The sequence below is a fragment of the Euphorbia lathyris genome, chromosome 6 (genome assembly GCF_963576675.1).
Source record: "Euphorbia lathyris chromosome 6, ddEupLath1.1, whole genome shotgun sequence".
NCBI lineage: Eukaryota > Viridiplantae > Streptophyta > Magnoliopsida > Malpighiales > Euphorbiaceae > Euphorbia > Euphorbia lathyris.
In genome coordinates this window covers 70,479,998-70,496,338 of record NC_088915.1, presented here as the reverse complement: position 1 = coordinate 70,496,338, position 16,341 = coordinate 70,479,998, and the positions used below count along the sequence as shown (strand labels likewise).

Here is a 16,341-nt window from a genome sequence, read left to right as displayed (position 1 = left end):
GGGATGGGAGAAACTTCGGTCCTTGGATGGTCGCCAAATGTTCCGGGAGAAGAAGGACGCGTGCTCCAGTGGCCTATAATCTTCCTCCTGATATTGCTAGTAATCAGAGTCTAATCCAGAAGGATGTAGGAAGGAAGAAGTTGCCTAGTCAGAAGGATTGTGCTGTCTTTGGCAATCCTTCAGATGGATGCTCGGGATCTAGGTTTGGGGTTCTTCTAACAGAGGCAGATCAAGACCCTGGTCCTACTAATGAGGAAACTGAGTTGGAAATGCCAGACCTAGAACCTGTTGATCCTGTTGTTAACAATGTGGATACGGTTAATCCTTTGTTTGAAGCTAAAGACGCTCCCCAGGATTATTCTCAGGCTCAAATTCTTCAAACTTCGGGAAGAAATAAAGAGGTTAGTCATCCTAAACTCAGCATTGAGACTAGGAATGGGAAAACAATGGGGGTGAATAAAATGAATACAAAGAAACTGAAGGGTAGTCAAAAGAATTTCCAAAATTCCTTTAGTACCTTGGAGAAAAGGGGGGCGGCAGGTACCGCATCTAGGCTCTTAGGAGCCCCAAATAAATATCTGGCTTAGCTGGGCGGGTCTGGGTTTGCTGTCCTCTCTTGATGGATCTGTTTATTTGGAATGTTAGAGGAGTGGCAAGCAAGGCGACCCTTATCCATGTGAAGGATTTAATTAAGCAATTCAATCCTTCTTGTTTTGCTTTATTAGAAACTAAAGTCAGTGGAGCTAAAGCTGATGAGGTGGTTAGTTTATATAAAAGTTGGAAGTGTGTTAGGTCGGAGGCCACAGGCCGGGCTGGTGGGATTTGGCTTTTCTGGAAGCCGAATCTTGTTCTGTTTGATATCGTAATCATAGATGGGCAATTTATTCACAGCAAAGTTACTTATCCTGGTAATAAGCCTTTCTTTATTACTATTGTGTATGCTGATCCTATCCTTGCTAATCGCAAACGTCTTTGGGAGGCGTTGTATTCTTTAAGTACGGGTATGGTGGATGCTTGGTTCATCGCTGGTGACTTTAATGACATTGCTCTTATGAGTGATCAAAGAGGGGGAGGGAATCATTATATTAATAGGCGCCTTAATCATAAACAAAATATGGATCTTTGTGGTCTGTCAGATCTTGGGGCTGCTGGTCATAAGTTTACTTGGAAACGTAATAGTACCTTTGTTCGTTTGGACAAAGTTTATGCTAACATTGTGGCCCAAAGTAGGTTCCCTGAAGCTGCTGTGTTGAATCTCCCCTTCCGTCACTCTGATCATTGTCCAATTTTAGTCAGGTTGGTGAGAGCTCCTCGTTCTAAAGGGACCAGACCTTTCAGGTATCTGGTGGCTTGGGAGTCTCATCCCGAGTTTAAGAATTTTGTTCATGATAATTGGAAGCCCCAGTCCAACGTGCTAATGGCTGCGGAGGGTTTTAGAAGTAACGTGGTGGGTTGGAATAGGAACATTTTTGGCCATATTATCAAAAGGAAACAGAAAATTCTGAGTAGGATGGAAGGCATTCAACGTATCTTAGAGGCCAGATTTGACCATAGCTTGAATTGCCTCCTTAGATCCCTCCAGAATGAGCTGGAAGCTGTGCTGAGGCAAGAAGAGCTGCTTTGGTTTCAGAAATCGAGGAAAGCTTGGATTAAGGATGGAGATAGGAATACGAGGTATTTCCATCTTTCTACTGTTATCAGAAGACAGAGAAATCGAATTGATGCAATCAAGGATCCTAATGGGAATTGGGTTTATGAGGATGATGAAATCCATCTCTTGGCCCTCAACTTCTATAAAGACTTATTTAAAGAGGACCTGGTGGATTTGGCTAGAGCTCTTACCAAAACTACGTTTCCTACGGTTGGTGAGGATAAGATTATTGATGCTTTTCACCCTATTGATCAGAAAGAGATTTGTCAGGCGGTGTTTAGCATTGGAGCTACTAAAGCGCCAGGGATTGATGGGCTTCCGGCCGGGTTTTACCACAAACATTGGGATACTGTAAAAGATGGTATTTATAGCTTCCTCAAAGGGGTTTTTAATGGGGTGGAGGATATTAGGCTGGTAAATAAAACTCTTCTGGTCCTGATTCCACAAGTGGATAAACCTTCTTCCTTCTTACAAATGAGGCCGATTAGTCTGTGTAATGTGCTTTATAAGGTGATTACCAAAATTGTGGCTAATAGACTTCAGTGTATCCTTCCTGATATTATTAGCCAAAACCAAGGTAGCTTTGTCCCGGGCAGACAGATGATGGACAATATTGTTATCGCTCAAGAGATGGTTCATTCGATGAAGGTTAGAAAGGGTAAGCGTGGTATTGTGGCCCTGAAACTGGATCTGGAGAAAGCTTATGATCGGCTGAACTGGAATTTTCTTCTTGATAGTTTGGGAAAAGCTGGAATCCCGGATACTTGGAAGAAGTTGATTGAGGTTTGTATTTCTTCTCCTATTTTCCAAGTTTCTATTAATGGTGATTTGTCCGAAGAGTTTACTCCGTCCCGGGGCATTCGTCAAGGGGACCCTATGAGCCCTTTTTTATTTGTAATAGCTATGGAAAGGTTATCTCATCTCATCCAAGATGCTGTGAACTCTGGAAGGCTCCATCCGGTTTCTATTAATAGATTCTATCCCCCGATTACCCATCTTTTCTTTGCTGATGATGTTATGGTATTTGTTGAAGGAAGTGAGGAGCAAATTGGGGTGATTATGGATATCCTGAACAACTTTTGTTCTGCTTCAGGCCAGAAGCTTAATATCCATAAGTCTAGAATGTTATGCTCTAAAAATATGGATCCAAGGATTTGCAAGAAGTTGAGTGAGATTTCTGGTATTCCTCTTACCAAAGCTCTTGGTAACTATCTGGGGGTTCCTCTCCATAGTGACAGAGTGTCTAAAGCGTCTTTTAAAGAAATATTTGATAGGACTAATAATAATTGTGCCAGTTGGAAAGCTAAGACTCTCTCCCTTGCGGGTCGTCTTACTTTGATCCAGTCTGTAAATGGTGCCGCCCCAAATCATTTAATGCAAGCCTGTAGGCTGCCTGGGCCGATTCTTAATAGCCTTGATAAGATCAATCATCGATTCCTGTGGGGGGACTCGGAAGAGGGGAAGAAAATTCATCTGGTTCCCTGGAATGAGGTCTGCCAACCTAAGAGTAGGGGTGGATTAGGGATTAGACAAGCGAAGGATAATAATAAAGTACTTCTGATGAAGCTTCTTTAGAGGATGTGGCAAAATCCGGATGCTCTTTGGGGTTGGTTATTGTGTGGGAAGTACAGGAAGGATAAGATTTTTGGGGGTCCAAAAGAGAGAGTTCCTAATTGCTCGTTCTTATGGAAAGGAGTGAACGCTGTTTTTTCAGAGTTCTGCTCTGGGATTGGTTGGTCGGTGGGCAATGGAAGATCAATTAGTTTCTGGAATGACACCTGGCTTGGGAAGGAACCTTTATCGGAAGTGTGTACTAATCCGGTGCCTCAGGAGATCCATAATTGGAGTATCGCTGATGTGGTGGATTCGGAGGGAGATTGGGTTTGGTCGAGATTCGAAAATTTCCTTAATCTTGAAACGCTTCTGAGGATTCGTGGAGTTAAAGTTAGTGGTAAAGAGGAGGATGGGGATAATTACTATTGGTCCCTAACAAACAATGGTACTTATTCGTGCAAATCTGCGTTTGAGGCCTTCAGTCTTAACTCGGATATTCTTCCTTCAAATTCTTGGAAGAAGATTTGGGCCTTAAAAGTTTCTTATCGCATTAGGAGCTTCCTTTGGCTTAGTGCAAAGAACAGGTTGCTTACTAATGTTGAAAGGAAGAGACGTCATCTAGTTGAGACGGATAATTGTAGTAGGTGCAAAGGTAAGGCAGAAACTACTTGCCATGTTCTTAGGGACTGTGCAAAAAGCATGAATGTGTGGAAGAAAGTGATTCCGATCCATTTGCAATTTGAATTCTTTGCGCATTCTGAGAATGATTGGTTGTTAAAAGGTGTTAATGGCTTGTTATTTCCCGAGATGGAGCATGGTACTATCCTGTTTGCCGTTGTCTGCCACCAGCTTTGGCAGTGGAGGAATACTGAGGTCTTCGGAGGAGAAGCTATGGTTATCCCTAATCTTCTTGATTATTTCTCCAAGAAAATTAACACTATTATCAATAGCTTCAAAGGGGATTTTCTCACTAGTACTAATCAGAGTTCTGTTGAGCATCTTTTGGGTTGGAGTAGACCGAGGGAAGGGATTGTGAAATTAAATACTGATGGCTCGTGTCTAGCGGACGACAGAATTGCGACTGGAGGGGTTCTGAGAGATGCTGGAGGGAATTGGGTATCTGGCTTCACTCAGAATTTGGGAATGGGCTCTTCCTTTACTGCTGAGCTCTGGGGTATCTTCTCTGGGCTCAGACTGGCCATTGATCTGGGGCTGAGAAAGCTGCTTGTGGATTCTGATAACCTTGAAGCGGTCAACATGATTTCTAATGTCAAAGCTATATGCTTGAGTAATCATAACCTTGTTAAAGAGATCAGAAGATTGTGTTCTTCTTTCGAGACCATCGACTTCTGCCATGTGTATAGGGAGTAGAATAGGGTGGCTGACCGCCTTGCTGCCGAGGGCCATGCAAGGATTCTGGGAATCTCAACCTTCTCTTCCCCTCCTGACTTCCTTTGTTCAATTCTGACTGATGATCGGGTGGAGGTTAGCTTCCCTAGGCTAATCTCGAGCTAATTGTTGTTTGCTTTGTTGTTTTCTTTCCATTTTCTACCAAAAAAAAAAAACATTTGTGTATTATTTTAGAATGAACTAATCTTGAGTCCAGCAAGTAGGGGTGGGCACAGTTTGGTTAACCGGTCCATTAGTCAAAAAAATTAACCGAACCGTTATCAACGGTTTTTTAACCATCCAAACCGAAACCGGTCCATATCAATCGGTTAACCATACAACCGGTTAACCATTAATTTCGGTTAGGTTTTTTGGTTAACGGATTTTACCCAATTCTCACTAGTTAACCAAAAATCAACGGTTAACCATGATTTTTACCCAAACCTAAATTTTTAAACAATATTAAAATATACATAATTTAAAAAATTCAAACGAAACGAATTCATATAAAAGTTCAGAATTCAAACATAAGTACCGAACTAAAAAACAATCCATCAAGTTTACATTTAAAACATAAAGAAATGTAATAATATTTCGCCAAAGTATTTATTACAACATTAATATTAATATATATTATAAGGTTTGATATGTTAAGCAGTATTTATTTTTTTTAAAGTAAAGCTATGTTATATATTTATATTAATATATATTATAATCTATGTTAAAGTACACAAGTATCTTATAATCTATGTTATATAATATATTAATTTTTTTTAATTTATATTTATTAAATGGTTCGGTTAACCGTTAACTGCGGTTTTTGAAACTTTAAACCGAAATTGAAACCGAAACCGGTACCTATCTATTTTTTTTAACCATTAAAAAAACCACTGGTTTGGTTAACCGTTTTTCCGATTCGAAATACCGGTTTTCAGTTCGGTTACTGATTTGACCGGTTTTTTTTTCCACCCTACCAGCAAGTGGTAATGAATGGCATTTGCCTGTGCCAAACAAGATTAGGTGAAATTGAAAATTCATTTATTAGTCAAATTTGTTGACATTAATTGCCTAACTATAAAACTATAAAGTTTAAAAATACTTTCTTTGTCAATTAAATTAAAGTAATCTCGTGATCCATCAAACAAATTGACTCATATAATTTTATTTATGCTGCTATTTTACCTTCTAGAATAAAAATAAATTATATCTAAATGATAAACAGGATACAAACAAAATGGTGAGAAACAAACAAAATGTAGAATACGCCTCAAAATATGAAGTATTCTTTTTATTCATTAAATAAATAAGGCTTAATACATCATTTGCCCCTAAACTTGTCCAAAATGGTTGATTGGCCCTCTGAACTTTTAAAGTGTCTCGATGACCCCCTAAACTTACATAAAATGTTCAGTTAGCCCACTGAACCTTCGTAAAATGTAATCAATTAATCATTCGGTTGTAAAAAAGTAAGTCAAATGCGGAAGATATGTTACATGTACCTTAGAATGTTATTACATACTTTACAAAAATGGATTAAAACATGTTAAAAAAAATTTTCTTACTTATTCAACTATAAAACATTCCCTTCTCTAATGTTATAATCGCATACCTCGATCTTGGTAGTTTTACTTTTTCAAAATGCGTACAACATATCTTCCGTATTTAACTTACTTTTTTACAACCGAGTGATTAATTGATTACATATATGCAAGTTCATGGGGCTAACCAGGGCTGGAACCAGGGGGGTTGGTGGGACTCCAGCCCCGGCCGGCCGCCCGAGAATTGAGAAAAAAAAAATTTAGTAACGTTGTCCGGTAATATTTTTGAGAGAATTATATTGACTCTATGTAGTATTGTTTCAATGTTGAAAGGTAGATGGGATGGTTAAAAATACTTCCTTTTTTTTGACAACCAAATAAGCATATATTAAGAATCCAGAAGAAGCATATTACAAATAAAATCAGGGGTACAGAAAACCACTCACCCCGATGTAAAGGTAAAATACTACTTCTAGCTAACAAATGAGCAACAGAGTTTGCAGAACGACAGACAAAACGAATAGAGCAATTAGAAGACTCGTTCAAAGAAAAATGACAATCATTGGCTAAGGCGTTAAAAGGAGATGAAACCTCTACCGGGCGGGCCATAGACTGTACCACGATCAAAGAATCTGATTCAATGATTACATCCTTCCATCCGCGGTCTTTGATCCAACTAAGAGCTTCACGGACCGATAGTGCTTCAATGAACGATACATCTTGATAATTCTGCAAGGATCCATTTTATTTAAGAGGTATTGTGTTCGACTCTCTTCAACCTCATTTATGTTACCATTATTAATTAATTTAAGTGGACTCTTTATTTTTATTTTGATAACACTTTTAAATTCATTTTTAATGTCTTTACCATTAAAAAAAGTAAACATACTTAATATTCATTTTTATTATGTCTTTACCATTAAAAAAAAGTAAACATGTTTAATTTTCTATTAGTTCAATGCTAATTTCTAAAAAAAATGATAACATTTTTACAGTTTTAATGCGTTGGAGGCTAAAAAAATTTTGCCCAGCCCTCACGGGTTGGACTTTGAAAATTTACTGTCAACCGCACAATTAATTTCGATTTTTTTGACGTTTTGAAATTTTTTTTATTGATATGTTTGAGCCCCGGGTCATCCGGGGTCCTGGTTCCGCTACTGGAGCTAACTGAACATTTTATACAAGTTTAGGAGCTATCGAGACACTTTAAAAATTTAAGGGGCCAATCAACTATTTTGAATAAGTTTAAGAGATAAATGATGTATTAAGCCAATAAATAATATTGAATAAGTTTGGATATTTTTACGCGCAAAATAAAATTTTTATACTAAAATATAAAATAAGTATATTATAAATATAATTTATTTATATACACAGGTGGAACCAACTAACTCATGTGGAAAAAAAAATCCAACCGCAAAAATTGTTAAGTTCTTTCTTTTTTAATAATGTATCATGTATCCATCTAAACTCCATGTGAAAAATAGCATTACGAAATAATATAAATGACGTGTCATAATCTATAATTTGTTATCGATATTTAAATTAGCACTTTTTTTTATAAATATTAAACCTATATTGATATTACTTTGTATGTGAAGTCCAAATTAATATTTTTCCAAAAATCTTAAACCTAATTTGATATCTTATCTTTTTTTTTTCTTCCTCCAAGCTTAAATTATTATTTATTTATATAAACAGGTGGAACCAACTAACTCATGTGGAAAAAAAATCCAACCACAAAAATTTGTTAAGTTCTTTCTTTTTTAATAACGTATCATGAATGTATCCATCTAAACTCCATGTGAAAAATAGCATTACGAAATAATATAAATGACGTGTCATAATCTATAATTTGTTATCGATATTTAAATTAGCACTTTTTTTTATAAATATTAAACCTATATTGATGTTACTTTATATGTGAAGTCTAAATTAATATTTTTCCAAAAATCTTAAACCTAATTTGATATCTTATCTTTTTTTTCTTCCTCCAAGCTTAAATTATTATTGATTTAGCTTGGGTTGGACAAAGAAATATAAACAATACCTGAATTTGGTTGCTTTAATTTCTTTTGTCAAATCAAAATAACGTCAGATAAAAAGAAATTACTCAACAATTAGAGTTGGACGTGAGAATTGTCGAGTGGGGATGCAAGTGATAGGTGCACTAAATCACCCTTTCAAAGATGGTACATAACCGGGAATGTATCGGTATTTAACCCCAATCTCAGGATGAATTTAAATGGGGTTTAGAGGATTTGAGCATTCACTAATCACCGTAAAACGACGCGACGACGCGTAAAACATCGCATCAATTAGCACCCAAAATTTCGGAAGACCACAACAAGCATCTCTGTTGTGAATTCTGATCAATCACTGCATACCTACTAGACTATATATATATATATATATACATAAATGAAAACAAAAACTTACCAGGAAAAGTAAATATTTGACTTGACCCCAACTGCTTGAATTAGTAATTAAAAAATGTGAAACTTTGCAATTAAAAATAATTACTTGGATTAAATGGCTAATAATTTAATAAACACTAGTAGTAATTTTTAAGGCTTAATACATCATTTGCCCCCGAACTTGTCCAAAAAGCTTGATTGGCCTCCTGAACTTTCAAAGTGTTCTGATAATACCATGAACTTGCATAAAATGTTCAGTTAGGCCCCTGAACTTGCGTAAAATGTAATTTATTGATCACTCGGTCGTAAAAAAGTAAGTTAAATGCGGAAGATGTATTCCACGAGTCTTAAAAAAAGTAAAACGACCAAAATCGGAATATACAATTCTAATATTAGAGAAGACAAGTTGTATAGTTGAGCAAACAATAACTTCATTTTTAATCTATTTTTTAATTATGTAATAACATTCTAAGATGCGTGGAATACATATTCCGCATTTAACTTACTTTTTTTACGACCGAGTGATCAATTGATTACATTTTACGCAAGTTTAGGGGGCTAACTGAACATTTTATGTAAGTTCAGGGACTATCGGAACACTTTAAAAGTTCAGAGGGCCAATCAAACTTTTTAGACAAGTTCATGGGCAAATGATATAGTAAGCCTAATTTATCATTATTTATTATAATTATTATATATTATTATTATTTATATATAATTTATTATTATTATCATTATTTATTTATAATTTCAGCAATTTATTATAATTATTATAGTTTATTATATATTAATTTATCTATTTTCATTATAATTATATTTATATATAATTTATGCTTTTTCATTATATATATTATCATTATTTATTATAATTATAATTATTTGGTGCAACTTATTTACAAATTTTACGAAAAATAAATAAATATTATATTAATACGTTTACATTACAATGCTCTAAAAAATTAACTGGCTCAACTACCTTAATATCTCAAATAGTGCAATTTTATCCATAATATTAGAAGCCAATAGCAATTTTACCCTTAACATTGATAAATTGAGTCAAGATTTTATATTCATATGAAAATTCATATTTAGACGTTAGGAGTAAAATAACCCCGGACCCAAAACGTTAAAGGTATTTTTGTACCTTAATACTTAATTGTAATAAAAAGTTAAGAGTGTGTATTCATATAAAAATTTGTATTTAATTTCATAGGCTTTAAATTATATATAAATTTGTGTTTGTATGTAATTTATATTTTTAATTTAAATTAGACTCATTTTTATTTAATGTCATAGGATTTTATCGAGCCTAGATTTTATTTGATATTTAATTTAGTTTAATCTTTAATAATATGTTTATTTATTATTGATATTATTTTTTTTGGTAGAAATATTATTATTATTATTATTATTATTATTATTATTATTATTATAAGCTTATTAATGTCCAATATTATCATTAAATTATTTTAAAGTCTAATATCATCATTATTATTACGTTCGATTAAATTCGGTTAAGTTCGGTATCATTCAGTTAAGTTCAGTAGCATTTAGTTAAATTCAGTTCAGTTCAGTATTCAGTATCATTCAGTTCAGTTGAGTTGAGTTCAATAGCATTAATTCAGTTCAGTTTTTTTCAGTAATAAACAACAGACCCAATTGTTGTTTATATAACTTATTTGGAAATATTGTACTAGTAAACGCGGTGGCTGGGTGGGTGGGTTGGTTTAGTTGGGGACCAGTGGTTCGCTCCCTGGCTCGCACGCCAACGGTCACCATCAAGAACAAGCCGGCGGGGCCTCCGATTCGCGGACCGCTTCCTTAGTTCCTTTCTCACTCTGCGACGGATGTAGTCGAGCTTTAAATGCTTCTCAGACACGATGAAAATTGAAATTTCACGCTCTGCAGCTCAGATTTCACGGTAAAGAAAAAAACAGGAGCAAGAAACTACCAGGAAACGAGAGCTCTTGATCAGCTGTGTTTAGCTCCTTAAACACGGTATTCAGTTCTTAACTTCAATTAACGACTCACTTTTGTACAGATTTTTTTTCCGACTTTTGAATTCATACATGGCGGTAGTTTTCTTTGATTGAAACTTGAAAGAAGAAATTCATAGCTCTGCTACACGTTTAACGTCTGTAATTAAGCTATCGACAGGATTTTTATGATTTGTATAAAATCAATAGATGATCAAGGAATTTTAATTCATTGCAATTTGTTTTGTTAAATGAAATGCGGAAATGTGTCTAGGACTTGACCGGTTGTTGACTCTCGTAATTCAAAGTCCTAGTTTTATAAGGAATAACATCATTAAGTATTTGGAATTTGGATTTCCTTCGCTGACCTTTTGTCGATTCCTTTCTCTGATTGGATATCGGTGTTCTGTTTTCTCTGCTGAAAGGTATAACTATGTGATTTTGAAGATACAAGCAGAAAACTGAGACAGATATGGGGTGCAGTTGTTTTGGTTCAAAAAAGGCTGCTAATGAAACTCATCGCGACACAAAAGGTAAGCATTCCAAAACTTGCTGAAAATATTGATCTATATGCACGTATTGATGGCTGCATAAAATAAACTGAGCGCAATAGAGAGTTCCAAGCATAATTACTTTGCTCTCCTAGATACTTTCTAATGATGCCGATTTTTTTGTGGGATTTTCATTTTAATTTCCTATTTCCGCTGATAAAAATATCAGCTGAAGCTAGTATGCTTATAGATTCTGGCCTATTGCTATTGATTTGGCGTCAACAGATCTGAATAAAGGATTCTGGCATTTGTAGGTTGACTGGTACCTTGAGCTTTGGTCATTAGGCTTTTGTATTCTTTATTCAAAGGGAGAGAACATATCAAAATCATTCATGATACCTTTCTTAGAGCAATCTATATATTTGCCTGGGTTGAACTTAAGGAAGGAAGCCTATATAATTGGATTTATGTCAAAGGGTTTTTAATGTATCTTTTATTTCTGCATGTACAGTTTACAACTTCAATTCCTTTTCTTCCTTATTGTTATTGGTTTTTTTGTGCACTTCTATAAGTTGACTTTCTTGATGGCTTTTATTTGCTGTTGTTTTATTTTTTTGTGGCTGCTAGAGGACTCACTTCGCAATATAAAACAAATATCATACAATGAATTAAGATCTGCTACCGATAACTTTCATTCATCAAATAAGATTGGGCGAGGAGGCTTTGGAACTGTTTACAAGGTGCTCAGAACTTATATTTGGTTTTTTGAGTTAGGCTAATTTGAAATTTCTGAAAATGATATAGTGAATTGTTTGGTTGGAATCAATAAAAAAACTATCTAGATGTTCTTGTTCAACCTCTATTATTATAAGTTTGATGCTCCTTGTTTTGATGAATGATTGCCATAACTATATCTTTGGAAACCATGGTTTTTTTTCTTCTGGAAAACCAACTATATCCAAATCCAAATACAGGGGTTTCTTGTCCATTTTGGGCGTTTAAGCTAGTTGAATTACCTATATTAATAACAAATTCTGTCTAATTGCAAATTCAAAATGCTTTGCAATATCATAATCCGGAGTTTTTGTGAGGTTTTTGCTCCTGTCTATCACATGTTTTGTAAGAACCTTAACTTGAATTTTCTCTGATACCAAAGACCAGCATTTGCAGCATTTGAGAGAATCCTTCTTTCATTTCCTTTTCCATAAAATAACCATTTCAATCATCTCAATCAATCGTCATTATTCTAAATATATTAAACAGCATGTCAGTACCCACTCAAACTCCTGGATGGCTCTCCTCCTGCCCTCAATGATCTTATTGTTCATCATGTGCTTGGTAAAGCCTTTCACTTATTTTGATTTTGGCAATGTTGCTAGGGAACCCTCAAAGGTGGAAGACAAGTAGCAGTGAAGACACTTTCTGCTCAATCAACGCAGGGGGTGAGAGAATTCTTGAACGAGATAAACACTATATCACAAGTTAAGCACCAGCACCTTGTTGAATTGGTTGGCTGTTGCATTCAAGGAGCAAATCGAATTTTGGTGTATGAATATGTAGAGAATAACAGTCTTGATCGTGCATTGCTAGGTAAGTCTATCTGAAGTTTTCATTTGACAGTTGAAACTTCTTAGTATGGTTGCACTGGGATGTGCAGTAGTGTTATATGTTCTTCATACCTTTGCAGGATCAAGGAATACAAATATTCTACTGGACTGGCAGAAAAGATCTGCAATTTGCTTGGGTATTGCGAGGGGCCTTACATATCTTCATGAAGAACTTGTACCACATATTGTGCATAGAGACATCAAAGCCAGTAATATACTTCTTGACAAAGAGTTGAACCCAAAGATTGGAGACTTTGGGTTGGCTAAACTTTTTCCAGATGACATCACTCATATTAGCACAAGAATTGCAGGAACAACGTAAGCTGTCTTCGAACTTATAATTGATATTATTTTTTGTTCCGCATTCATCTTCTTGTTCTTATAGTTTATCGCTTTCTATAGTTACTCTGGAGTACCTAACTTTGTGTGCTGTTTTTTTTTATTTCTCCGTAGTGAATCAGTTTGTTAGATGTCATGTGTAGAGCTGTATATTCCTTAGCATATACATAGTAGTAGCAATGAGAAATGCACATAGTAACAGATCATAATGTCCAACTGAGGAGTTAGCAAACTCTCTCACCCTGCACAAAAATATATATATATATTTTTCTTCCTTTTAGTCAATGAACAACTGTGGTAATTTGAATATAGGGGTGGTTAGTATGGTCAATTACAATTGAAAAAATAAAATAATTTTTTTTTGTTTTTCTTCTTGTCCAAGCAGTGGCTATTTGGCACCAGAATACGCATTGGGGGGCCAGTTAACCATGAAGGCTGATGTTTACAGTTTTGGGATTCTCATTCTTGAAATAATAAGTGGTAGAAGCAGTGCAAGGTCCAACTGGGGAGGAACGGAAAAACTCCTACTACAATGGGTAACTCACTTTTTCTTCCTAATACAACTATACTTCCTGGTACCTTCAGATTTCTATTCCATTTTCCTTCATCACCATGTTGGCAATTTGATTCTGAAACAAGACTGAAGAAAATTATAGGTATAGGAGTGAAATTTAGTACTTATCGAGGACATTAACTTGTTTGCTTTGGTTGTTTGTTCGTGAAATTCGGATGTATGCCTTTTTCACAGGATGTCTTCTTATCTGCTTTCTAACTCTCGTATAATTGTATAGCAGGTGGTAATATTATTGTCTGACAAATGGATTTAGGCAATAGAATTTACAAGAATGGATTAGAGACTTGTCTCTTTCTGTTGATTTAACCTTGTTTAGTTCTTAGAAAAATAATATTATGGCAATGGATAAAGGGAATTTTGAATATTATTCTTATAATTAATGGCAAAATAAGTTCACTTCGGCCTACAGGTTATGTATGATTTATGTAAAAAATAGCGTTAATAGTAGGCAGAGCTAGCAATCAAGATTGATGATATAGATTGGTAGAGATGAAAAGCCAAAGTAATGGAGACGAAATAAACCCCAAATCTCTGCCATATTCTAAATTTTAATAGCTTTAACAAGCTTCAATCTTTGACTAATAGAAAAATAGATATTTTTTCTTGGCTTAATACCTCCCCAAGAGGGTGAGCCTTGGCGCAACGGTAAACGTTGTTGTCGTGTGACTGAGAGGTTACGGGTTCGAGTCTTAGGAGCGGCCTCTTGCCAAAAAATTGGCAAGGGAAGGCTTGCCCCCAGTACATCTTTGTGGTGGGACCCCTCCCCGGACCCTCGCTTAAGCGGGAACGTGATAGAGAACAGGTTTTAGCCCATTTGCCTAAGGGACCCAGGGTTGTTAATGTTTATTCTAGAAGGCAAAAGGCAGTTACAGCAGGTACTGATGAGGTGGCACAGAGTTAGTTACGGATCTGGAAAATAGGGCTGATTAGTTATATTGGCAGGGGGTAGTGGGAGAGGAGGAGTTATGACATTATTCTTCTATTTTGGCTCTTAGCAGAGAGAGGGAGATTTCCCTGGAGGGTGCTGTTAGCAATCCCGGTTTTCTTCATTCTATCTGTTCTTATTTTCATTAGATCATATTAATATCAAATCTTCTTCTGGTTTTCTTCCCTTAATTTGTTCTATTATTCCACTTTCTTTGGTGATTTCCATCAGAACGCGTAGTGCACCGGGCCGCCCTTAATACCTCCCCAGTCCCCTCAACTTGTCCCTTTTTGCCATATGTGCCATGTAGGCAGAAATGGACTAAATGTGTTACAATTGTTGAGTTTAGGGGGCTAAAGGTTGGCCACTTAGTATAGGAGGCTAAGTGACAAAAAGGGACAAGTTCAGGCGGTTGGGGAAGTATTAGGCCTTTTTTTTTTGTTACCTAATAGAAAAATAGTTGAAATTATGACAGAATGGGTAAGAGTTAACGGATACAAAACTTAAGGACTCTTTAATGTATATGTGCTTTTGAGAATAGAATGGTTGATTTATGTAATGCGCAAAACCTCTATGACTAATAAATTAGTTACCCCATTTTTATTAACATTTTATGTTTGTACTAACTGAATTTATTCATGCTCATTAGTAGGGATGGGATGCCATAATCGTATTATGTTATTTATATATTTCATGCGAGTATATATATGATATAAAGGCATTAAAAATGATAATTGTGTCAAATGAGTCGTGTCAGAAATTATCATTCCTTCTCATTAGCGCAGTAAATACGCACCTTTCTAATTCTTGTTGAAGAAGGCTGCAAACCGTTACCGACATATGAACGTCTACTTTCTGTTTTAACAGGCATGGGAGCTTCACATAGAAGGGAGACTCCTGGAACTAGTAGATCCAGATCTGGGAGAATATCCAGAGGAAGAAGTAATTAAGCACATAAAAATAGCCTTGTTTTGCACCCAAGCATCAGCAAACCAGCGGCCGCTCATGAGCCAGGTTGTCGAAATGCTAACGAAGAACATCCGGCTAAACGAAAAGCTCCTTTCAGCCCCGGGTTTCTTCCAAGATTTATCAAGGCAGAATGAGACACCTTCCTCAATAAAAAAGTCATCTAATGACTCTACTACTACCAACATTAACAGCTCTGTTCCAGTCACAATCACTGAGATCACCCCAAGATGAACTCAACTGGTAAGTGCTGCTGCAGACCCACGGAAGAGGGTCTGAGGCTGCAATTGCAGCATCCCCGGACCCTCTTCCTAGGCTGAGTGCTGCCTGCAACCTCATGGATTCCGGTAGCTAGGGGTGTAGCTCGTCCTCCATGCACCCCCTACATCCGCAACTGGGTAAGTGCTCTAGCTACTGGAAGAGAGGAACATGTTTTTCATTTATACGCCTTTGTGAAGTTACAGTAATTTATGTGTGCATATAATGTAGGAAAAGTAAGAAGAGTTAGACCCTGTTCTTTATTACTTAATTTCAGTAACAATCAGTTCAGTAGTAATCAGTTCAGATCAGATCAGTTCAGTATTCAGTTTCAGTATTCAGTTTCAGTATTCAATAATTTATCATTATTTATTATAATTATTATATATTATTATTATTTATATATAATTTATTATTATTATCATTATTTATTTATAATTTCAGCAATTTATTATAATTATTATAATTTATTATATATTAATTTATCTATTTTCATTATAATTATATTTATATATAATTTATGCTTTGTCATTATATATATTATCATTATTTATTATAATTATAATTATTTGGTGTAACTTATTTGCAAATTTTGCGAAAAATAAATAAATATTATATTAATACGTTTACATTACAATGCTCTAAAAAATTAACTG

General features: G+C 35.4%; 1 protein-coding gene across 4 annotated transcripts; it reads left to right on the top strand.

Annotated features, from left to right (window-relative positions):
* Positions 1-10,283: 10,283 nt before the first annotated feature.
* Positions 10,284-16,026, top strand: LOC136232693 (cold-responsive protein kinase 1-like). 4 transcript variants are annotated; one of them, XM_066022048.1, is made up of 7 exons: positions 10,285-10,547; positions 10,951-11,058; positions 11,644-11,756; positions 12,396-12,606; positions 12,704-12,941; positions 13,348-13,498; positions 15,329-16,026. In XM_066022048.1, the coding sequence occupies exons 2-7, from the start codon at positions 10,998-11,000 to the stop codon at positions 15,659-15,661; spliced, it is 1,107 nt and encodes a 368-aa protein (XP_065878120.1). In that variant the 5' UTR covers positions 10,285-10,547; positions 10,951-10,997; the 3' UTR covers positions 15,662-16,026. The 4 variants fall into 4 exon arrangements, with proteins under 4 accessions (XP_065878122.1, XP_065878120.1, XP_065878121.1 ...); XM_066022050.1 differs by lacking the exon at positions 11,644-11,756 and having other exon boundaries at positions 10,284-10,547; XM_066022049.1 differs by lacking the exon at positions 10,285-10,547 and having other exon boundaries at positions 10,575-11,058.
* Positions 16,027-16,341: the final 315 nt, after the last annotated feature.

Bases quoted from the DNA above. Each gene is read 5' to 3' on its own strand.
- LOC136232693 (XM_066022048.1), top strand. From the start codon at position 10,998: ATGGGGTGCAGTTGTTTTGGTTCAAAAAAGGCTGCTAATGAAACTCAT. The intron at 11,059-11,643 runs GTAAGCATTCCA...TGTGGCTGCTAG, and splicing joins AACTCATCGCGACACAAAAG to AGGACTCACTTCGCAATATA. The intron at 12,607-12,703 runs GTAAGTCTATCT...ATACCTTTGCAG, and splicing joins TCTTGATCGTGCATTGCTAG to GATCAAGGAATACAAATATT.